Source organism: Phascolarctos cinereus, unplaced genomic scaffold (assembly GCF_003287225.1).
Source record: "Phascolarctos cinereus isolate Bilbo 61053 unplaced genomic scaffold, phaCin_HiC Scaffold_5;HRSCAF=322, whole genome shotgun sequence".
Classification (NCBI taxonomy): domain Eukaryota; kingdom Metazoa; phylum Chordata; class Mammalia; order Diprotodontia; family Phascolarctidae; genus Phascolarctos; species Phascolarctos cinereus.
Window position 1 is genome coordinate 322,272,793 of NW_027555958.1, and position 22,902 is coordinate 322,295,694.

Sequence of the window (22,902 nt, forward strand, 5' to 3'; positions counted from 1 at the left end):
TGCCAGGAATAGGTAAGCATCTTAAAGATGAGTTTGAGATCCATCCTCTCCTCAAACTGGCTGAAATCCAGGGCAGACTATATGTTACTGCTGTTTCCAAAAGACAAAGTAATGGCCTAACTGCATGTCATCAAATTTGGAGCTTCTCCAAAGTCAGAGTAAAAACCAAAACTTGAAAGACAAAAACTGGCTGGCTTTAAGCCCCATAGAGGTTAACAGACAGTCACCTACAGTATTTGCCCAAGGCTAATTAGATGGGATCTTCCCTTCCCTCTGCCTGTCACCTTGCCTATAAAAGGAGAATGATCCTGGCTGAACCTACCTCACAGGACTATTGAAGATCAAATGAGAATGTATGTAAGTTACCAGAACGCATTGGTTATGACTGTGGCTTCTGGGGAAAAGAAAGCCATGGTCAGGTTAGTAAATGAGAAGCGAGTAGTTCTGGGGGTGGAGGGACTGGTTCTTTATTTCAAAAGACATTTTGTCAATTTTCAGTATCAAAACACTTGCACTATTGGTTCCTCTTTCTCCAGATTGGCTCCCAAATAGACCACACCAAAGGAGAGTACATTTAAGCCAATAAGCTGCACGATGCAAACCTAACACAGACCTCACAGAAACCTTGCCAAAAAAAAAAGAAAGAAAAAAAGGAATTAAAAAAGATCAGCACACTGGCAGCCCATGGACTGCAGACAGAGAGAGAGCACTCACAGCCAGATGGGGGTGGAGGTGGGGTGCGGATGGTCCTGGTGCTCCCACCTGAGAGAAATAAAGCATCGTCAAAAATAATACATATAAAATTTTTAAAAAGTTTTGTACACAAGCTATTCAAGATTTCTCCAGCACTGAGTGATACAAAGCACAATGAGATGGCACTTTTAGAGGCAGCAGCTTCGGACCCAGGAACGGGTAATGAGATGAATTTCACTTGGCTAATCAGTGGCACAAAAACGTTATTTTTCAAAGAAGGTGAAGTGGGGATAGGAGTAGACACCCCAACTTCTGGGGCACATGATCCATTCTGCGAGTGAATGAGGAGAGGGAAGACAATTTGGTCTCAGAGAGGTCTTGTCTGTGTGATTTGCTTGTTTGCTACTGATGTAAATGTTTAAGAGAGATAAAAAAGGAAAAGATAAAAAACTAACCCAAGAATACCTTAAAGATGAAAACCTGAACAGCACTCTTTTTTGGCAAACTCCTCCTGGAATGACCTTTCTGGTTTGGCTGGTTCATGGTACAGAGCACTGAGGTTTCCCTTGGTGGAGTCTTTTCTTGGGCTATGTTCAGCTCTCAGTAGGGCACACTACCACCTTTTTTCTTCTTCTATGGAGAAGGGGCATTGTTTAGGTAGAAAGATTTACCATCCAAAAGGAAGAAAAGTGATTAGATGCAGCCTAAGGGGAGCTGGGGAATTATCTGGAATGTCTTACAAATGGCTGCTACAACAAAAAAGGTAATTACAAAATGTATACATCATACAACATGCTTTTTAAAGACACTATTGCATTGTGCTCATGTTCCCTTAAATGTTGTTCCCAAAAATGCTCAGCCCTTAGTCCATGTGGGATCTTTTAGGGGAGAGCTGCAGACAGTTTGGTGAAATTGACATGGGGAGTTGGAGGTAGGGGTGGGGTGGGGACAGGGTAAGCAAGGACCCAGAGAAGGAAGCAGCCTTCAGGTTAAAGGTCAGCTTCAGGCAGGCTGGCCTCCAGCGAAGTCAGAGTCAGTGGAAGGAGCAGCGACAGGGTGGGGCTGGGGGGAAAGGAGTTTCTACATCTCATTCAGGTCAAGCAGAGTCTGGTCCAGCATCCTTTGTGTGCAGAGGTGCTCCTCTTTGGTGCATTTCAGTTTATCTAATGGGAGCAAAAGGAAAGAGGTTACAATGGCTAAGAACAAAACTCCAAGCCCGTCCACACTAAGACTTGCTCCCTAGAGATGGGCGGTTACAGAATCTTATGGACCCAGAAGCAAGCTGCTGTTGCCTCACTTGGCTTTGCAGGCCTTTGTAGGCCTTTGCCTCCTGAAGCGACAGGTGCTGCTGTACTTCCTGTGGGAGGGAGTGTAGTCTGGTTATTTCCTAACCTTACAACCCCTACCCAGGCTCAAACTACAGTAACAAACATAACCCTATTCACCTCTGTGGTGAGCAAACCAAAAGACTGGGTGGGTGAAGAACAGTGCCAAGTAGAGGAAACTTCAAGTTTCCTCTGAGGGAGGAAAAAGCTGTAGGTTCCAACTGAAAGGGTGCCGGGTCTGGAGACAGAGGTCCTGGGTTCAAATTCCCCCTCTATAACTTACTAACTGTGCAACCTGAAGCAAGTCTCCTCATCTGAGTTGGACTAGATGGTCTCCCTGTGGTACTATGAGCCAAGATGAGGGCATTTCCAGTGGCAGGAAAGGTGAGGCTATGAAGACTAAATTGCTCTCCAAAGCAGAGAGTAGAACAATGGGTAAGAATCACGAGACTAGGGGCAGCTAGGTGGTGCAGTGGATAGAACACCAGTAGGACCTGTGTTCAAATCCAGCCTCAGACACAGAACACTTACTAGCTGTGTGCCCCTGGGCAAGTCACTTAACCCCATTGTTTAGTAGAAGAAAAAAAAAAGAATCATGAGAATGCTTCCATGAAAACTAGGCTCAGTGGGCCAAAAGATCTCTGAACAAAAAGAATACCATACCTCCCACCACCAAACTTTGCTGAAGTATCATGCAGGCCTGGCCTATGACTGAGTCAGTTATACTGAAGCATGTAACACAGGGAAGGGTGCTCTAGGGAACAAGATCAAGATGGACCAGAAATTGGCCAAGCCTCAAGAAGACTCTCCAACCCACCAAGTGAACCACCCTCCAGGTTTCTTCAGACAAAAGCACACAAGGTCATGAAAGCTGAGAGTCAGGACAACACCCATCCTTTGTTCCAATCCAATTTCTTTGCCCTTTCTCACCCCAGCCAGAACCGGCCCAGGCCTGGGCCTATAGATGAAGCATAGCTACACCATACAATCAATTCAGTCCTTTTATTGTTATAAACCATCCATGCAAAACGAACACATCCTACAATCAGCGTACAAGCAAAGGAACAGCTAGGATTTAAGGAGAGAACATATCAAGGAGATGAATTCTCCTGGACCTACTGGCCTCCCAATTTTTAGTTTCATTTGGAGTCAATGTCCACCCCCATCCCCTCCCCTGCAAATTCGTGTAAAAAGGGTAAGGAATGTCTGTACTGATTCTTTAGGACTTATACAGCCATGGAAAGGTTACCTTAAAAGGGTTATTTTTCTTCAAGTATTAGAGGCAGCTAGATGGCACAGTGGATAGGGCACTGGACCTGGAGTCAGGAAGACCTGAATTCAAATCAGCTCCAGATATTTACTAACTTGTGACCCTGGGCAAGTCACTTAAACCTTCAACTGCCTCAGTTTTCTCATCTGTAAAATGGGGATAATAGTACCACCTACCTCCCAGGGTTGTTGTAAGGATAAAATCAGACAATATTTGTAAAGTGCTTTGCAAACCTTAAAGCGCTATATAAATGCTAGACATTATTATTTTTCAACTGCCCCAATTAAACAAGAGTTAGTTTGCTCAGCCAGGGATAAGAGGGGGGTACTGATCAGCTTTTGCTGGGGTCCAGGCCAATGAACCGTAAGCTTGGTTTAAGGGGCATTAGTGAGCCCCTTCCCGTCAGTCACACAGATCATGCAGCGTTAACTTCAGCTCGTTAGAGAGCAGGCGGTTTCGCTCAAGTTGGCTGTAGAGACGCTCTGCAACAGCGACAGAGGAGGAGAGGGGAACAAGAGGAAGAGAAAGGGAAAGAGGAGGAAAGGAGAGAAAAAAGGGAAAGTTAGTAGAGTACTGGAAGTGAATTGAGTTTTACAACCAGTTGGCATTACACATGCATCAGTGAATCACACTGGATGGGAGAAGGATTTGGACAGAGAATGGTCCAGTCAGCTAGCATCAAACAGTGTGGAAAGATGGTCAGGTGAAGGGGCCAGATCAGCAAAAGAGGAAAGTTAAGACTATGGGAAGGTAACTGGACACAACATTGAAGCAGGAAAACCCTGCAGTGCATCATCGCTTGTGTCAAAGACTAGGGCACACAAGAAGTTGCACAGAATGAGGAAAGAATTGTCCCCTTTGAAAGGCTGGGCTGCATTTCTCCTCTACCCACTCCGGTGCCCACCTATCTGCAGGGAGTTATGTTTTAGCCAATTAAGAGGTCAGGTCATCACTGAACCAAAAACCAAACTAGCAACCAAGATGTCAGCCTGTGTGTAAAATACACATCTGATCAGTAACAGGGAAAGGGAGCTGGGCACAAGCCAGCCAACCCTTCTCTTGCAGTTATATAGCTCTGAAGTTAAAAGAACAGCTTTTCTTCAGCTTTTTATAACAGTTCCCAGGACTATCTCAGAGCCTTGGTTAGTTTAACAAAGTACCAGCTATTCCCCAAATGTAATATGCTTTAGAAGACTAAAACTGTCAGGCTTTTTAAGGGCCTCTCCTTAGACTGTGGTTCCCCCCCCCCCCTTTTCCTTCCCTCTAAGAAGCCAAGGGAATCCTAGAAGCACAAGGATATCCTTAACAATAGCCACCTCATCCTCTGGCCACAAAACCAATAGTAATTGACCAACCAACCAGCACCCGTTCCTCTTAGTGCCAAAAAATGGCTGACAGTAGGAAGCAGCTGGACTATGGCCCATATCTTCACATACAGCCTCTGATCATACCTTCAGTATGTAAGTCATTATTCTCCCTACAAGGCCTTATATGTAGATCCTCCTTCTATATGCTAAGGCCTAGTAAAGAAAACTTCCTTTCACCTATATCCTTATTCCATATGTGTCTTATAGAGCCACATCCAAGGGGAATAGAGTTTATGACAGATAGTACGGGGGGAAAAGAAGAGAGGAACCTGAAAATCCTGAACATTTCTGTTCTCTTTTTAAAGAGTATTTCTTTTAGGATGAGACTTGAGGGGACTAACGGGTTGTACATCCTACCCACTTGGAGGCCACATAAAAACTATACAATCCTGCAATCAACGTCAACAATTCTAGATTCCTGCCTGGCTTGCATCAGACAAAACACAGTCTGTATTTGGAAGTGAATGCTATCTTTAACATCCCTATTCCATTCTCACAGAGCACAGTTTTCCCAAATGCTTCAGAAATATCATAGAATCATAGGTCTCTATGTGGTCAGGAAATCCTCAGGCTCCTAGGTCTCAAACTCTAGCCACACCCTACAGAACTTTGATTCCTATTTAGGGAAGCTTCTGAGGCCCATTCGTCATTATACTATCCTTACAAATGAAGATGTAAGCAATTAGGCAGCATACATTCCACTTAGGAAGAATAAGGAACTATAAAAAACTATCAGAGGTGAGTAGGGGCAGAGTAAGTATTTTAGGAAGTATTTTGGTGTCAGATCAAACCCTAAACTGGCTCTATAGAATGTCTGAGGCCCAAAGTCACACAGAAGGGGATATTCTCACCTTGGACTCAAGGCTCAAAAAAAGGATCAGAGATTTTGGAGCTGGAAGGGACCATGGTGGTCTATCTGCTCAACCCTTACTTTACAAATGAAGAAACAGGCTTAGTGAGGTTGACTTATTCAGTGTCAAGAGCTAGATCTGAACCCAAGTTAGATACCTAACTTTATATGGAGTGAGTGTTCCTTCTACTAAGCTACTTCAACAAAAATGAATTGCTTCAAGTCTTATCACCAGATTGACCTTATATCCCCTTTCCTCATGCTTTGATAGTTAATAAGGAATTTAAGATCAGGTACTAGGTTCAACAGTTAAAGACACATATTGGTAGGTAGTATGTATCTTAGTAACACTTGTAAGGAAGGCAATACACAGCACACATCTGGTCCAATGTTCTTTCCCTAGCCCTGCCTACTTATGGGTCAATCCATTCACTAGGACATACTTGAGCTGCCATGAGCCTAAAATAGGTTAACTTTCCTTTTAGCATGGAGAAGGGGAGACAGGGAGTTATCTCAGCCTTTTAAGATCAGTAAGTAAATATAAATCAGAACTAATTTTTATAAGCCTCAGTTTCCTCATCTCTAAAATGAGGGAGTTAGAGACTAGACAGCTTGTACATATATGATCCTATGATACTAAAATCCACTTACTGGAGAGTGGCTCACAAACAGACTGAAGGATTATGCCCTGGGAATAAGAGACTTGGGTAGGGCTAAAACCAAAGATGCCTGAACCACTTGGCTGGTGAGGTGGGGCTCAGCCACCTTTTGTTCTCTATCACAGACCTGACAGGTAGGTGAATGATTGAATAATTCTCTAAAATAACCTCACAATGTCACCCTTCTTTCCGAGCTCAAAGGAAAAAAAAAGGCCAATTGAATGGTCTAGGACCTAGACTCTAAGTGATTTAAAAATACTATACCCTTTGCCACTGGGATCAACAAGCAATGAGGGCATTTTAATTCAGTCAGGTCTCCCTAACTGATTAAGAAGTTTATTCTTAAGACAAACAAGGATAGGAGATATTGAATAGCAGGTAAAGCTATTATTTTCCTCAAGATTAGATTCACACTGTTCAAGTTACCATTCCCTGTGGTCACCCATTGCACAGCTAGTATGGATGGGCAAAGACTTTTTGGAAAACTTAACCTCCAACTCTAACTTCCTTACTTCACTAAGGAAATTAAGGTAAAACTCCAGCTTCCTGCTCCATTCTTTCTCAAAGGAAATGATTACTCCTTTCCAAGACTGATCCTAGAGGCATTCTCTCTTGCCTCTGCAGCCTGTCAATTAGGTTCTTCTCTCACTCTATATTATTTATATCCCTCCCCTTGTTGTCCGTGTTGGGTCTATCTCACCTTAAATAAATCTTGACCCTGTTCCCATGTCCAACTTCAAAAACTGTAGTTATGATCTTTGGAAGATGGAAGGATCTCAGAAGCCATCTAGTCCAACATTTAAGCAAACCAAGAAACTCTAAAACATTGCTAATAAGGGCAAATTCTGCCCTTTAGCCATAGTCATTTAGAGAAGGGCCCACAATTTCCTCCCTTCTCCCTATTAAACAGACTATTTCATCCTTGGACAATTTCTAATTATTAGGAAACTTTTCCTTTCATTGAGAAAAGAATGCTGAGACTTCCTTCTACCTAATCCTAACCTATGGAATGAAAAGAACAATGACTTTTTCCCCCCATGTGACATTTGGAATACTTACAGGCAGTTATTCATCAACCTTCTTAAACTGTGGCTCCAAAAGCTGAACAGTCACCATATCCCATTTCATCACTTCCAACTCACTCAGTTCCTTATAACCTGCCTTCTATCCCCACTACTTACTAAAATTATTCTTGGACAAACTCAACTGTTTTCCGGCAGTCCTTATCCTCAGCTCTGTCTTTTAACACTAGATTAACACCCTCTCATCCCTTGGGTTCTGTGATACTATACTATCCCAAGTCTCCTCTGACCCTTTCCTCCTCTCATACAAACTGAGTCCTGTTATTTCCCCAAAATTCTGTCCTCAGTCTTTAATTCTGTTTGTGATTTTGTATTTATTGACAGCTTCACCTCTATGAAGAGGTAGCTCCAACATCAAGTGCCCTCTATTCATCTATCTACCAAGCATGGCTCTCCTATTTATTAGTGTTACTACTATTACCACCATTCTTATCACCCAAGCTCAAATGCTCAATCTGTTTCCTGTCTACATCCCCTTCCTTTCCATTCCCACTTTCACCATCCAAGTTCAGCCCTTTTATTGCCATTTAAAAAAAACTTTCCCAATGGTCTTTCCCCAACCCTATCCCACTTCTCTCTTTCTCTACCTCTGAGCTGTCCTGCTGACAGGTCAATCTTAACATATCATGCTGTATGTGGAGTCTGGTAGAAAAAGGGCCAGTCAGATCTGGATTCTAGGTTCTAGTATGGATACATATAAACCATGTGACCCTGAGCAAATCAATCCCTGAACTTAAATTTATCCAACTATAAGAGGGAAATATTTGTATCATCCACCTCTAATGCTACACATGACAATGTCATTGCCTTTCACAAAAATCCCCAACGGCTCCCCACTTTCTGTTAAACGTCCAGATGCCTTAGCATAGCAGGCAAAATCCTCCCCATCTGTGATATGGCCCCACTGTTATCTTCCCAGTCTTGCCAATGACAATTTAGCTAGAGCAGAGGAATATTGTTTACCTTACCACTTCCCAAATGTGCTTTCCTACCTCCATGCTTTTTATTAGCTTGGAATGCTTTTATTTATCCTGTCAAAAAATCCTATCCAGCTTCTTTATGAAACTGTCAACTTCAGTCATCAATCTTTCCCTCCTCTAAACTCCTACAGAAAATTCATAGCAATCTGATGGCACCATATATTGCTCTCTCTATGACAAGCATGTGAATTTCTTATCCCTCCTGAATTAAAAGGCAGATTTATTTTTATTTTATTGTTGTTTTCTCCTTACCATGATGGGTGTTTGATAAAATACTTGCTAAATCAGTAATAATTCCCTGGTTCATTCTTTCTGAGGCATAATAGCAAAAGAAGCACATCTGACGTTGCTAACTTCTATATTCTAGGTTCCCTTTTGGGATAGAAGCCTGACTTTCTGGGAAAATGGAGACCAGTCATTCCTAAATAGGATTTCTACTATGGAATTGAAGAGAAACATAAGTGTCTAGAAGTTATATCTCCTAAATGAGAAACCAATATAGACTGGGGGGAGGTAGGGGAGACTCTTCTATTAGAACAGCAGATGTTTGAATCATTAGACTCTTTACTACAAGGGTTGAGAGCTTAGAAGGTGTTTGTGGTCTTTTCAATGGAAGTAAAGAACGGGACAAAAGACGATAATCAAAGGTGGAATGGTTTAGAAGCTTGGGGGGAATTGACCTTAAAAAGGTCTTTTCAACTTAAAGAAACAGGATTCTCTCAGAATCCACTAAGGACTCTGAACTATTATACCATTCTGATAGTTCAACAAATCCTCTAAATATCAGGAAAGAATAAGCAAGACACACAAAAGTAGCTTTGATTTCACAAGTCATTGAGGAAGGAAAGCCCACCATGCCTGCTCCCCATACCACACCCCTGAAAAGTCAGTTCCTTGCTTTGGACGGCAACATGTTTGTCAAGAACACAAAAGCTGGGTTGAGTGAGGCATCCAGCGGCTTGGAAATATTTTAATTTGGGGTGGAAAAAGGGGAATGAATACATAATTACTTTGTGAGCCCCCCCCATGCCCTGGGGACCAGCCAGGCCCACCCAAATGGAATCCAGGAAGAGCACAGGACGTTGGGGGTGCTGAGAGAAGGGTTGTTTCCCCGAGCAGAGGGGGCAGATCCGGAACAGAGCAGAAACGGTGAGAGCTTATCTGTGTGGAGAAGTGAGAATAAGACCCCAGATGAGAGGGGCTTTCAACAGTCAAGGCACACTCAGGAAAGAAAAATAGTAGGGAAAAGAAAAGAGGAGGCAGGAATTATGGCCAGACTTTTGGCCTCTTTTTTGATTTAGTAGGAAGGAGGGAGAAAGTCAGAAGATTAGACTCAAGGATCAGAATCCACAAACAGAAAAAGGCCCTAAACAAATCTCTCTGGTGCTGGTTACTTCCCACTCATTTCTAGGACTCAGCTGGAGTTTTAAAGAACAATAACTTGGTCTTCCCTGGACCGGATCACAAAGTACTACAATATGTCCATTGTAAGGGACTTTTGCTTTGTAAGGGTGGGCTTCTCAAGTCCAAGCGAGTCATTTACAATTCGGGCTCCAATTTCTCCATGAAACAGAGAAACACCCTAGCCTTAGTTGAGGAGACAAAAAGACAAGAGACAATGTAACAAACACAGCACAAACAAAAGGTATGTTGTCTACACTTTACAAAGGGGACCACTGACCAGTTTGTTAGGACTGGGAGGGAGGTCCCTAGCTTTCTCATTGCCTTAGCAATGGCCAAACCAGCAACCAGCACCACCTTTATTCTGATACTGAGGGCAAAGGTGGAGATGTTAGTGTTTCCAAAGACAGACACCAAAACACCACAGCACTCTCTGCACACCCTGTCCTCCCAGAGACAAAAGCCCAACCCCACTCTGTCAGATAGTTACATAGAGGTCATGTCATTGAGGGCGTGGTCCAGTTCCTCGCTAATGGCCTTGTACTTCAGTTTCTGGGCATAGAGCTCATCTGGAGGAAAGGCATAGACAGGAACCCAAGAAAATAATACAGGGACAGAGGTGAGATGTGCCAGGGGTGGAGGGAATGAGGGCATCATCGACAAGGAGAAGAAAAAAGAGTGGCTGTGGCATAGGAAGCACAACTGGGGCAGCAGGAGTGGGCCTGAACTGGAAGCCATTCCTCTGATCCCAAGAGGGACAACTTCTACTTAGACTATCAGGGCTTTTCTTTCCTCTCTCCAACCCAATGTAGAAGTGTTTGAGGATGGTCATTCCTTTGGGGAGGTTCTTATGCCTGTGGCACTCCGGAGATACCCCACTCACTGAGAAACAAACCCCTGGGAGTGAGACAAATCAAAATAAGGTACCCTGCCAGTATTTAAAATGCTGCTCTAAGGCATGGAGGTTCTTATGCCTGTGGCACTCCGGAGATACCCCACTCACTGAGAAACAAACCCCTGGGAGTGAGACAAATCAAAATAAGGTACCCTGCCAGTATTTAAAATGCTGCTCTAAGGCATATCCACTGTTCCTACTATTCTTTCAGAAGGGATATTCAACAGCTTAACCTGTGCCCATAGGGAGAGAATGCACTGCTGGTACTTAAGATGCTGCCGAACAGGCACACCACTCCACTATTCCAGGCATTTTGATGCCTCACCCTCCCAACTTTTCAACAGGGATATTATACAACCTAACCTGTGGCTAGTGTTCAAGTGTTCCCAAGGCCAGAGTGGCTGATGGGTCACTTAGGAAGTGGTTAGAAAGCTCTAGATATTGCTCTGCCTCGGGGTGCAGGCACAGCCACAGCTTCCCTTTTTGGAGGACGTTAGATGCCGAAATTAAAGAAGTCTTGAAAGGTGACTTGATCGCTGAAGCCACCGCAACACATGAAGAGCTTGGTTTCAAATGTCACCCAAGCGCTAGGGGCATACAAAAAGGCTGCATGGGAGGTGAGTTACTGTCAATTTCCTCAAAAAACTTCAAAGTATAAGGTACAAATTCTGGGAGCAGATTAAATAGGAGAAAGTAAGGTACTTCCCCTCTTTGCAATCATAAGACAGAATGCCACTCAATACAAAGGGCATGTACCAAGTCCCCCCCGTGTCTCCAGAGAAAGCTGCAGAGGCAGATAATTCTCTGCAGTCTTCAGAAATAGAAGGCCTCTAAGGAGCAACATCTCTACCTACTTGCCCTTTACTTCTATCCCTTTTGCTTCATACCTTCCAAGTCATCAATTGTCTTTTCCAACTTGGCTACCGATCTCTCAGCAAACTCAGCACGGGTCTCTGCCTGGGGAAGATACAAAACTGATCAGAACCAGAGATGTGCAAATCTGAAATAAAAAGGACTCCCCACCCCCTTTTGCCACCTAGATCCACGCCTGTACTGGCAAAGAAAACTCCCAGTCACAAGACTCCTACCAATGCAAAGGAGGCAACCCATTCTACAACCTTAAGTCTTAGAAAGTTGACCAAGGTCCTAAGGAATTTCCCCCAGGGCACACAGCTAAGAGGGAAGCAGCAATATGCCTAGAACCTGGGTCTTCCTAACTTCATTACCATTGCCTCTCTACTTTTTTTTTTTGGTGAGGCAATGGGGATAAACTTGCCCAGAAGCACATGTAAGTGTTATGTGTCTGAGGCCGGATTTGAACTCAGATCCTCCTGACTCCATGGCCAGTGCTCCATCTACTTTGCCACCTAGCTGCCCCCGCCTCTCTATTCTTGAGGCCCCAAAGCTAGATGGTTCACGCTAATATGGCCATGTATTACTTTAGTTCTCTCTGACAGCTCACCTCTTTGAGTTTATCAGTAAGAATCTTTATCTCCTCCTCATATTTGTCTTCTTTCTGAGAATACTGCAAGACAATTAAAGTAATAATGGTTAGACCAAATTATCCTCATTGACACTAACCCACCCCCCCAAGAGCCAATGGAAATTAATGCACTTAATGCCTCATGAGGAGAGGGGGAGTGGGTAAGGGGAGTTCTTTTAAAATTCATCTCATGTTCTAATTATCCACAGGCCTGATGTTCCAGGGCCCTTTTGATGGCAAAACTGCATTTCTTGATTGTCCTAAACTTTAAGAAGCTACCTTCTTTCCCTATTCACAAGGAAAGCCAGGGTCAAGATAACCCTTAATACACAGTCATTCACACTGATGGCAAGTGAAAAAATTAGTCCCCTGTACCTCTCACTAGACCTCAAATATGATACTACCTGCAAACCTATTTAGGTCAATGATAACTGCCTGTTTATTAAAAATTACAGGCCTGCCCTTTTCATACCTAGAAAGCTATTTTAAACTTTAAAGCTCAGAGGGCATGAAGAATCAGTATCAGCCACCATGATTTGAACAGAGCAGTGGCCAGGAAAAAAAAAAAAGGAGGGTTTCTCGTGCTGGATGCACATGGTAGGGCTGGGCCCAGGCCCCAAGCCTGTCCCTTTCACGAACCAGCCCCTACCTTCTCCGCCTGAGCCTCAAGAGATTTGAGGTTGTTGGTGACATTCTTCAGCTCCTCCTCCAGCTCAGAACACTTACTGTGGATGTTTTAAAGAAGGCAGGAGAAGAAAAGGGAAGAAGAAAACAAAGAGGAGAGAGACACACAGATGTGAATCTATAGGTAGAGAGGGTTGAGAAGTCACCAAGGGAGAGAAGTACTAAGACAACTCTGAACAGCCCCATTCTTTCCACCCCCACACTACTAGCAGCACAGGGGAAGATTAACCCCTTCTAGGTTGGAACCCAGTATGCTGAAAGACTAATGATGTAAGAGAAGAACCCCTAAAAGACATGCTCCTGATGGGACATTTTTCAGGAACAGGGCACAGCATTGCCCAGGGTGGAGATGGGAGCTGCTGCCCAGCCAACCATCCCTAATCCCCCAAGAGAAGGACAGGCCCTGTGGAAAGGCAGTAAAGCAGCTAGGAAGGAAGAAGTGAAGGATGCCAAGTCAGTGGGAAAGAATGGAGCATTCCATGAGAGAGATGAGAAGACTAGTCAAACAAACCAGTGGAGGGGAGGCAGCTGCAAAACAAAATCAAACCACAAACACAAACACGCACACACGCGCACACCCTTTCAGCAGGTGCAACAGTTAGTACCTTTTCTTCAGCAGCATTCAGACACTTCAGGTTCTGGTCCATCAGTCTGATCTGCTCATCCATCTCCCGGCAACGGCTGTTAGTGTAGTCACAGGGGAAGGAGTGGAGGGGTGGGATGGCACAAGCCAGATTGTGGGGAGGGAGAAAGGTCAAAAAGAAGCACAGCAAGAATACAAGCAGCAGAGCAAAAGAAAAAAAGGGAAGGAGAAAAAACAAACCACCATGGTCATGACATGCTGTGTCTGGGATACAGGTAGGGGGATGGGTGGGAAGCATAAGTATGCTCATGTTAGGGGTGACTTTGTTACACAAGGCCCAGAAGATGCTAAGATAGAGCAGTAAGTGTCTGTCCTTTTCCTAATTAACAAATATGCCAAGTAACAATGGCAGCCTCTGTACTCCTCTCCCTCCATGCCACCTAGGACTTGGGGAGGAGAGGAAGACATACAAGAGCAGAACAGTGGCCCCATTTTGAGGCTAGGATGGCAGAGACTCTAGGTTACACGTTTTCCCCACCCATCACTGAGTAACTTCTGAATATTCTACACAAAAGACATTCCACAGCCAAGTCTTCTACAATCTTCTCTTTGAAGCCCATTTTATTCTTCAAGTAAGCGCCAGACTTCTCCAACCCCAAAGGCCTTGTTTAACAAGATTGAAGGAATGCTGGTTTTTTCCACATTAGTGACCATAACAAAGGAAAGGTGACCAATGGTTGTAACAAGGTTTTGGAAGTTAGATACTCACGACTCAGCCAGCTCGGCCCGCTCCTCTGTGCGCTCCAAGTCCCCCTCAATAATCACCAACTTGCGGGCCACCTACATACAAAATACCAGGCCAGGGATCAGTGAAGGAAAGCAAGAGCTCTTGTCCTTCAACATGTTTTGTGTCCCCCTTCCAAAAGGGCTCTGGAGCAGAGCTCTGGACCCACAGCCAGGAGAAGGCCTCACCTCCTCGTACTTCCTGTCTGCTTCTTCTGCAATGTGTTTGGCCTCTTTCAGTTGGATTTCTTGCAGTTCCATTTTCTCTTCATCCTTCAAGGCCCGATTTTCAATGACCTTCATACCTCTACAAAGAGAACACAGCAAATAAGGATATACGTGGGAACGAAGCAAGAACCCTGAAGAATTCACAAGCCTATGGCTCAAGGAATTGCTCTTTTTCACCTAATTTAATCTACCTGTAGGAAGGCAAATATCCAAGTGACAAAGATGAGATAAGAATTAGCTAGGAGAATGAAACTACAAAGGCTTATTGTAACTGGGAGGGACTAACTTGTAGATACCATAAACATAAGTTAACTGCAGACTTCAGAAATCCCAAGGAAGCAGTTGTATGAAGAGTCATAAAGTTCAAAAGCCCTTTCCCCATATGCTATACCTTAATTAAAGGAAGACTGAGATCAACAGAGAAGAAACAGAAAACCTCAAAACTGGACTGAATAACTGAAAAGATTTCTTAGAATGGATAGGTAAAGAATTTAAAGAGATGTAGTGAGCAAACCTTTTGCCTACTGAAAGCCATGGAACAGTTCAAGCACCCAGACTTACCTCTCACTCTCATCAGCTGCCTTCTCTGCCTCCTCTAGCTTCTGCAGAGCAGTCGCCAGGCGCTCCTGAGCACGGTCCAGCTCCTCTTCAACCAGCTGGATCCGACGGTTCAAGGAAGCCACCTCAGCCTCAGCCTAGGTAGAAAGGAACAGAAAAGGGTAGCAGGGGACATTGGGGAGAAAGGCTAAAAGCTCAAAACTGCACAAACAAGGTCACTATTATAAGGAAGCCACAGTAATTGAGCAAGGCCAAATTCTACCCAGCTGATTAGGGACTTAGTATATGCATAAACTCCCTTCACCCCAGCCACGCTCTACAGGAACAGGGTTTCAGAAATCAGCTTCTTGCCCAGCAAGTCAGCACCACCCCTTTTTTGGTCCCAATTCAAGTTTGTAAACACAACAGGGCTACAAAAATGCAGGCAGAGAAGAGTTCTCTACTGCTCCGAATTCTGTCTTAGAGAGGAGAGAATAGGGTTCCTTAAAGAAACAAGGAGACCTGGTTACATGCCTGGATTAATCTAGCAATTTGTTTATGACACCACAACACCTAATGAACTCTTTAACCATTTCTAAGGACAAGTACCAGAGAAAAATTATGATATGTTCTTCCAAAGTAGCCTCTAGAGTCAGGGCCAAGAGAAGACATATCAGGGCCCCAAACCACTCCTGAACATTAATCTCACCCAACCCTTCAACATTTGCTTTCCAAAGCCCTTTAAAGAAAAGAAGGAAATAAAAGGACCTCTGGCCTGCCTAAAATTATCTTTGACATCCAAGAGACCAGAAAAACAGCAGAAGGGAGAAATATGTATGTCTACCCACACATTTGCTTCCTTCCTTGAAGAATCTTTGTTTCTGAGAAGCCTCTCTCATATTCTCCCACAACCCCCTAACAAAGACTACCTACTAATAATTTCACTAGCTTTATCTCAGCCTCAGTGTAATGTTATAGAAAGAATGCTCAATTTGTAGTTAGTTGGAAAACCTGAATTTGAGTGCCAGCTCCACTACACCCCTAAGATCATTATGACTAGAAAGTTACAACCTCTTTAGGCCTCAGTTTATCAGCAAAATATGGGAGATGGACTATCTAGGTGATCTTTAAGATTTAACAGACTAATAAGCTCCTTCCTATATGCACTTTCTAATATGAATAATAAATCATTCCGCTTTCTAAGGTGCCTACTATTGATGAGTGACAGGCTAAGGATGCTGAAGTCCAGGAAATTTCAAGTCTTCGATCCACACGTTAGAAACAAGGGGCAGGATGAGAGGAAGATCAGAAAGTAAGGAATTCTAAAAAGGTTACAAAACTTGTAATTTTCAAAGCTTCTCAGACTGCTCTTTTCCATCAAGCAAAACTCTGGCTGCTACAATAGTATAAGAATTTAATCTACCCTGCACCCCACTTAATTCAGATGCTTATCCAAGCACCTTGTAAACATGATCTCAGCTGGCAATGACTGTGCCTGAATCCTGCTGCCCTGATTTTCTCCCACCCCACCCCACTTTGTGGGTGAGCGGGGTTGGAAGAATGTACAGCCAAATACAATTATGCTAAGAATCAGTCCCTTTGGCACCCAAAACTCAAACAAAGGAGGCCAAGAGGAAATCAGGTGGGGAAGATTGCAATGCTAATGTGCTCAGCCAGTAGGGAATCTGACAGAGGCAGCTGGTTCCCCACCCTGTTAAGCTTGTTAGATAGCAAGGGGTTTATTTATTTTGGGAGGAAGGGGTGTTAAACAATTTTAAGCTGGGGCAGCTAGGTGGCGCAGTGGATAGAGCACCCGCCCTGAAGTCAGGAGGACCTGAGTTCAAATCCGACCTCAGACCAAACACATGACATTTACTAGCTGTGTGATCCTGGGCAGGTCACTTAACCCCAATTGCCTAAAAGTTTAAAAAAAAAACTAATTTTAAGCTGATCATATTTAGCCTGTGGGCCACAAGCTATATGGTCAGTTATTAGAAGTTTGCCCAAATAAATTGTCTGAAAATCCATTTCAACCTTACCAGACCATAGGAAAATACCTCTAGCCCTAATCCATCCAAGGAAGAAATTGTCTCCCAGGAAGCATATTTTTCTTGCAGTACCTTGCAAAGTCTGACTGGATAAAGTACAGGAAGTCAGGTTTACAGTAGAGACTGTGAAATACTCCCAATCTAATCATTGTTTTCTAGATAACAAGAGATTCCAAACAAAGAACTGAAGCAGGTATTGGGAACAGCTGAGGAGAGCATCAGGCATTTCACTGGATGGAAGGGAGGTTCCTGCCATTCTGCAGCAGGAGAACTTAGACTATGGGGGTGGAGAGAGGTATACAGGTTTCCATGACAACAAGCTAGCTTGGGCGGTTTCTCTCACAAACCCGGCATTTACAATAGCATTCTTGCATTCTTTGCAAGGGCAGACAGAGAGAGAGAGAGAGAGAGGGAGAGGGAGAGGGAGAGGGAAGAGGGAGAGAGGGAGAGGGAGAGAGGGAGAGAGGAGAGAGGGAGAGAGGGAGAGAGGGAGAGAGGGAGGAGGGAAGAGGAGGGGAGAGGGAGAGGAGAGGGAGAGGGAGAGGGAGAGGGAGAGGGAGGGAGAGGAGGGGAGAGGGAGGGAGAGGAGAGGGAGGAGGAGGGAGGGAGAGGAGGGGGAGGGGAGAGGGAGGGGGAGGGAGGAGGGGAGGAGAGGGAGAGGGGGAGAGGGGGGGGAGAGAGAGGGGAGAGGGGGAGGGGAGGGAGGGGGGAGGGAGAGGGGAGAGGAGAGGGGAGAGAGGGAGAGGGGGAGAGAGGGAGGGAGGGAGAGGGAGAGGGAGAGGGAGAGGGAGAGGGAGAGGGAGGGAGGGAGGGAGAGAGGGAGAGGGAGAGGGAGAGGGAGAGGGAGAGAGAGAGAGAGAGAGAGAGAGAGAGAGAAGAGAAAGAAAACAGTGATGCTTACACATGACAAAGGTAGGCAGAACCAAAGATAGGAAATCTCAGTAATTTCTTCAGAGACAACTCCAAACCTAGTTCTTATGTATTGTTGCAATTGGGCAACTGAATCAAGATCTGGTCTTTGGTTTGAGATTAGGACTACCCTGACTTTCAGTCAGGCCAGGACCCAAGAAAGGAGGGAAAGATGAGTGGAACAGAGATGTAGACTGACAAAAGATCTGGTCCAAGTCCTCTAACTTTATCACTTACTCAGAAACACCCTTGGAGACAGTCAATTCCCTACTCTAGGCTTCAATTTCCTCAACCATAAAAGGAGGGAAACAGACTAGACTTAAGATTTTGGTTTAAACCTTCCACCTTTAACATGTCACGATTTTATCGTCTCATATCAAGAGAAGAAATCCCATGAGCTGGACCAGCTGCCTCCTGGGGATGGTGAGATAGATGGAGAAAATACTAGGTATAAGCCCTTATATACAATGGAATAGAAAACACTTAAGTTCTGAATCTGTAGCCACTGGAATTATACGGAGAGGGGCTCTTCTGCTTAACTCTTTAGCACAGAGCCTTGCACACAGCAGGTGCTTAATAGATGCTTGTTTCTTTCCCTTCCACTCTCAGTTATGGATCTGACCTTTTGGATTTTGTCACTCCTCCCTGCCCCCCACTAGATTAGTTCAGTTAATTATTCCCGATCCACTAAACCTACAACACTTCTAAAGAGGAGGCCCAGGTGGTCACAGTGGCTCTAAGATGGTGACCACCAGCCCAAGCCACTGAAGCCATCTCATTTTACATCCTTCACAAGCCACCAACACCACCAAAATCAGATTCATGCACACTAGATTCCACTTAGACCTAAGCCAGGAGACTGCTCTGTGCAAACAACTGATGCCCCAAAAGTCAGGATAAAGACAAGGAGGGAATTAGTCCAAACCTGGCACTCTGCCACTGTGGGTTCTCTCTTTTTAAAGCAAAGTCACAAACGTTCAAAAGGAAAGAAAAATAGAAGAGTTATGCAGGAGCCCCAAGTGAGGGAAGAATTTAGTATTGGTCCCTTTATTGTGCTCATGTTTCTCTACTACGGAAGATATGTGTGACCTTGACGAATTTAACTTTCTATTTTGGGGGGCAGGGAGGAAAAGGATGAAAGCCCTAGGGTAGGCAAAGGTAGAAGCAAGGCTAAGGCAATAAGAGCAAAGGGCTCTTGGCCCCTCCCCAAAGTGTATATATGGGTTTAAAAAGGCCAGAGCTGTATCTGGGCTCACCAGGCCCCACAGAGAATTTGCCATATAATATTGTCCAGCACTAGTTCCAAGGCCTGGAATCTAAGACTTAGGCCAGTCTTTGGTATGTGCTGTTGAGAGTCCATGAACGCCCTCACCAGAACTCCTCTAGACAGGCAAACAATAACAAAACAAAACCTCTCAAAAGCCACCAGGGTAGTAGTAGGGGCAAAACACAAAAGAGTAGACAAGCTTTCATATATTATCACCTTGTTTCCATTAAGGCAGTGCTGTAATGTTAAGTCTAAAACTGAAAGTGTTATTTCCAGGGTCCCTTCTTTACAAAAGTTAATCATCAACAGACACATCAATGACCCTAGTATCACATCACTAAACTGCTTCCTCATCCCTTCCCTACCTAACTAGAGGCTGGTTCTAGGAGTCCAGATAAAATGAGCAGCCAAAGAAAGCCAAAAGGAAAAAAAAAACTTAAGTAACAACTTGAGTGTGGTATGGGAGTGCAGAAGTCAGCCTACAAATCCATACTCCAGGATGTTCTAGAAAAGGTAATAAGAGGACCCAGCTCCATTCCCTTCCCCCAGAGGAAGGGAAGACAGAGGAAAAAGGTAATTATTGGATTCCCCTGAGCTGGAGAGGGGGAACACTCTCATTATACAAGGACATTAGCCTACTTCCCCTTTTTGAAAACTTCCTCACTAGTCCTCAGGGCAATAATCGGGTTTGGCAGGCTCCCCTTGATTGAGAAGCATTAATCTACAGCTACTCCCTAAGCACTCAAGACACCAAGGTTAGTCCTGAAATGGGCAAAAACAAAAAAAGCTAAATTAAAGCAGCTCAATTTATTCAGAGACCAAGGGGAAGAAACTAATCTATGAGATATCTATGGGATCATGAACAACGGTAACTTTCACCAGTATCTATTCAAGATCTCCTTCCATGAAAATGGAGTTCAAGATAATTTATCAACAGAAGTTCTAACATTGGGTGGGGTGGGAGGGTCCACCATCCACTAATTTAAGGCTAGAGTTAGCAAACAAATGGAGAAAAGGTGGGATACTTCCAATCAAAGGTGAATGCCATCTTGCCACAGCTCAGAGTACTTAATTGCTTATTTATTAAGATTATAATAATATTAAGTTTATTAATAAGATTATTATTAACTCTTAGTAATGTAAGAGCTTCAGATTTTTGCTAAGTACCTGGTTTAATGTCCAGCTCCACCATCACCCCCTCCCTTCAACTTGCTCTTTTCTTTAATTCCACTTCCCAAAACCAGAAGCTCTGAGTTGGGAAGTCCCCCAACCCACAAACCAGAGAAGTAAAGGCTGACCCTGGGGAAGAGGAACTAAAAGCAATAATAAAAACACGGATTTTCTCTTTGGCTACATACTCCGTCAAGTATTAAAACTATTAGGCCAATTACCTTCTCAATCCCTCTACTACCTATTATTTTCCACCAGACACAAGTACATCTTTCTTCTCCATCTTCCAGAGCCAGATATCTCTAAATCATATTATACTGCAGTTCATCTGTCTTGCAAAGTGCTACTCCTTATGCTATCCCTACCCCCTGCTTGACCACTTCTAAGGAGAAAGCACTTTCACAAAGCTTAGCAATAGCCTTCCTAGAATATACCAATACATATTTGGTACTTTCAAGGGCCCAAACCACTCTCTGTAGGAGCACCAAGGGAATAAGGATTCCAGGATGAAATAAGCAGACCCACAATTCATATCTACTAGTTCATCAGATCTGAAAAACCTGTTATTATATTGCTCATGTCACCAGAATTCCGAGCAGAAGCTGGCAGCCCACGTGAAGACCCTCTGCACACACATACATGCTTACCAGTTCAGTATGGAGGAAGTGTTCTTAACAAGTTCAACGGGATCTTGCTTCAGAAACAAAGACTTGACATTGGCAGAGGTTCCTGCCTTCTAAAAGCTAAACAAGCTCCCACATTGACATCAACATAAGAAAGCAGATTGAACCCCTGGTTCCCCTCCTGCCTCCCTCTTTTAGGGAGGGCAGATTTGTCCCGGGTAAAGGAAGGGGTGGGGGCAGAATTGGGGGAAAGGACCTTAGCAGAGAGAATTGGATGGGAGGCGTTGCAAGCCCCATTCTCTTGGGGGGGGGGGTGTACCGCATTTCCTCTCAACCTAACTGCTGCTTCATTTCCTGAATAGGCGGAGGGAGCGGAAAGACTGCCAGCAGCCTCGGCTGGGGGCTTTCCTGCCTCCCTTCGTCCTGACACCCTGAAACCCAGCCACGCGGCTTTGAGCCTTGACCATTGCTTACCCTCTAGGAAGCCGCTCGGGGGCTTTGCCCCCCAGCCCCCAGTCTCCTCTCAAGCAAAGGAAGGGGGTAGAAAAGCCCCTCCCCCGACCGCGCCCCAGCTTCTCCAGAATGAATGAATGAGCCTGGACCGGAGTGGGGGCTGGGGAGAAGCCACACCCTGGCCCCCGGTACCGCCGTGCAACCCTCCAGGTGCTAGGGAGACGGACGACTCCTACTCAGGCTGCCCCGCCTGTCCACTCTTGGGACCCAGTTCACCGACCTCCTCAACCCGATTCTGCCCAATGTTGGTCCCCCCAAAACCAGATGCTATCTCCCGGCTGGCCGGCCCCTTCAGGACTCGACGTGGTGACTTTCAAAGTCCGGGGTCCCACGTCCCTCCAGCCCCCGGCCCAGCCCACCCCGGCCAGGCCCGTCTGGGTACCTGTTCCCGTGCCCGCTTCTCCCCCTCCACCTCCCTCTGGAGACGCTCGGCCCTCTCCTCGGCGTCATCGGCCTGCTGCTGCAGAACCTGAATCTTGCGCTTCACCGCCTCGATGGTGGTGATACCAGCCATGGTGCCCTCCCCGTTCCGGCTCCTGCTCCGGCTGCTGCCTCCTCCGCTCGGCGATGCTGCCGCTTCTCAGCCCTACTTCCGCCTGCTCCGCCCTGAAATACCGGAACTCACCCACTCCGTCCGGATGTGACGACTACCCCCCTTCCCTTCTCCCCTCCCTCCGCCAACCGGGCGGGAAGGCGAGCGGGCTGGGAGGGAGACGGGTTGGGGAGCGAGGGTTGGGGCTTGTGTGGACCCCCGAAGACTGACTAGAAGACTGACTGCCCCCTTGACCGCCCCACCCGTCTCCTGCCGTGAGCGGGAGGGGGCCGCTGCCATGGTAACCAGAAGGCGCGGCACAGTCCGAGCCTCCCAGGCCTGGCGGGCTTCCCACAATGGCCGGACCCACCACGCGCACTCCTCTGAAGCTCCAGTGACGCTCCACAAAGCTGCCCGCCCCCTCGACCCCTCCCAGCCACCTCTCCACCCCAGGTCAGCTGGGAGCCCCTTGATTCCTGCTGAGTCCTAACAAAAGGTGTTCCATCCCTCCTCTTCCCCGGCATCTCTGGAGAGCCGCCGGCGGCCCCCGGGAAGGAGGCAATGATCGGCTCTCTGGGTATCTTGCCCTGGGTAGCTCCTGACCGACCATAGCTCCTCTGGCCAGAAGGACCCAAGCTGCAACGACAGAAAGCCTCCAAAGCCCCGGGCGTTCCGCGAGATGGACGGATCGGCAAGGGAGACTTGCCTACCCTGCTGTGTATGAGAAACACTTTGTAAACCTTAAAGGGCGATAGAAATGTTAGCACCTTCTGTTCACCACGTATAAAGCTACGGATTCCGAGCGGAGTTACTCACTCCTGATCGTTGTTGTCCTTATGGTTAATGTTAGACGTCCAAGCCTCTACAAGGAGCACGACGGGGCGGAGAGAAGCGGAGCTGTCCCATCAAAGTGGCCTGCCTGCCCCCTTCTCCTCCTGGAAACTGCAGGGCTCCGAAATCCTCCCTAGCAATCCCTTAGCAGGTGAGGAAGGCATCCCACTGCTCTCAGAGACGAGCTCT

At 45.6% G+C, this 22,902-nt stretch overlaps 1 protein-coding gene across 6 annotated transcripts; it reads right to left on the bottom strand.

The window, feature by feature from the left end:
* Positions 1-451: 451 nt before the first annotated feature.
* On the bottom strand, positions 452-22,574 carry TPM3 (tropomyosin 3). 6 transcript variants are annotated; one of them, XM_020991686.2, is made up of 9 exons: positions 21,733-22,566; positions 14,845-14,978; positions 14,245-14,362; positions 14,042-14,112; positions 13,295-13,370; positions 11,985-12,047; positions 11,410-11,479; positions 10,118-10,196; positions 9,165-9,387 (listed from the first exon to the last, which is right to left on the bottom strand). In XM_020991686.2, exons 1-9 carry the CDS (start codon positions 21,862-21,864, stop codon positions 9,384-9,386), a joined length of 747 nt encoding a protein of 248 aa, XP_020847345.1. In that variant the 5' UTR covers positions 21,865-22,566; the 3' UTR covers positions 9,165-9,383. The 6 variants fall into 6 exon arrangements, with proteins under 6 accessions (XP_020847347.1, XP_020847344.1, XP_020847350.1 ...); XM_020991688.2 differs by lacking the exons at positions 9,165-9,387; positions 10,118-10,196; positions 13,295-13,370 and adding exons at positions 452-1,856; positions 12,655-12,730 and having other exon boundaries at positions 21,733-22,565; XM_020991685.2 differs by lacking the exons at positions 9,165-9,387; positions 10,118-10,196 and adding an exon at positions 452-1,856 and having other exon boundaries at positions 21,733-22,295.
* Between the last annotated feature and the right edge of the window lie 328 nt (positions 22,575-22,902).

Coding starts and splice junctions, on each gene's coding strand:
- TPM3 (XM_020991688.2), bottom strand. CDS start 21,864: ATGGCTGGTATCACCACCATCGAGGCGGTGAAGCGCAAGATTCAGGTT. Junction 14,113..14,244: donor CAGACAGGAAGTACGAGGAG/GTGAGGCCTTCT, acceptor TTTTGTATGTAG/GTGGCCCGCAAGTTGGTGAT. Junction 12,048..12,654: donor TTGAGGCTCAGGCGGAGAAG/GTAGGGGCTGGT, acceptor ATTGTCTTGCAG/TATTCTCAGAAAGAAGACAA.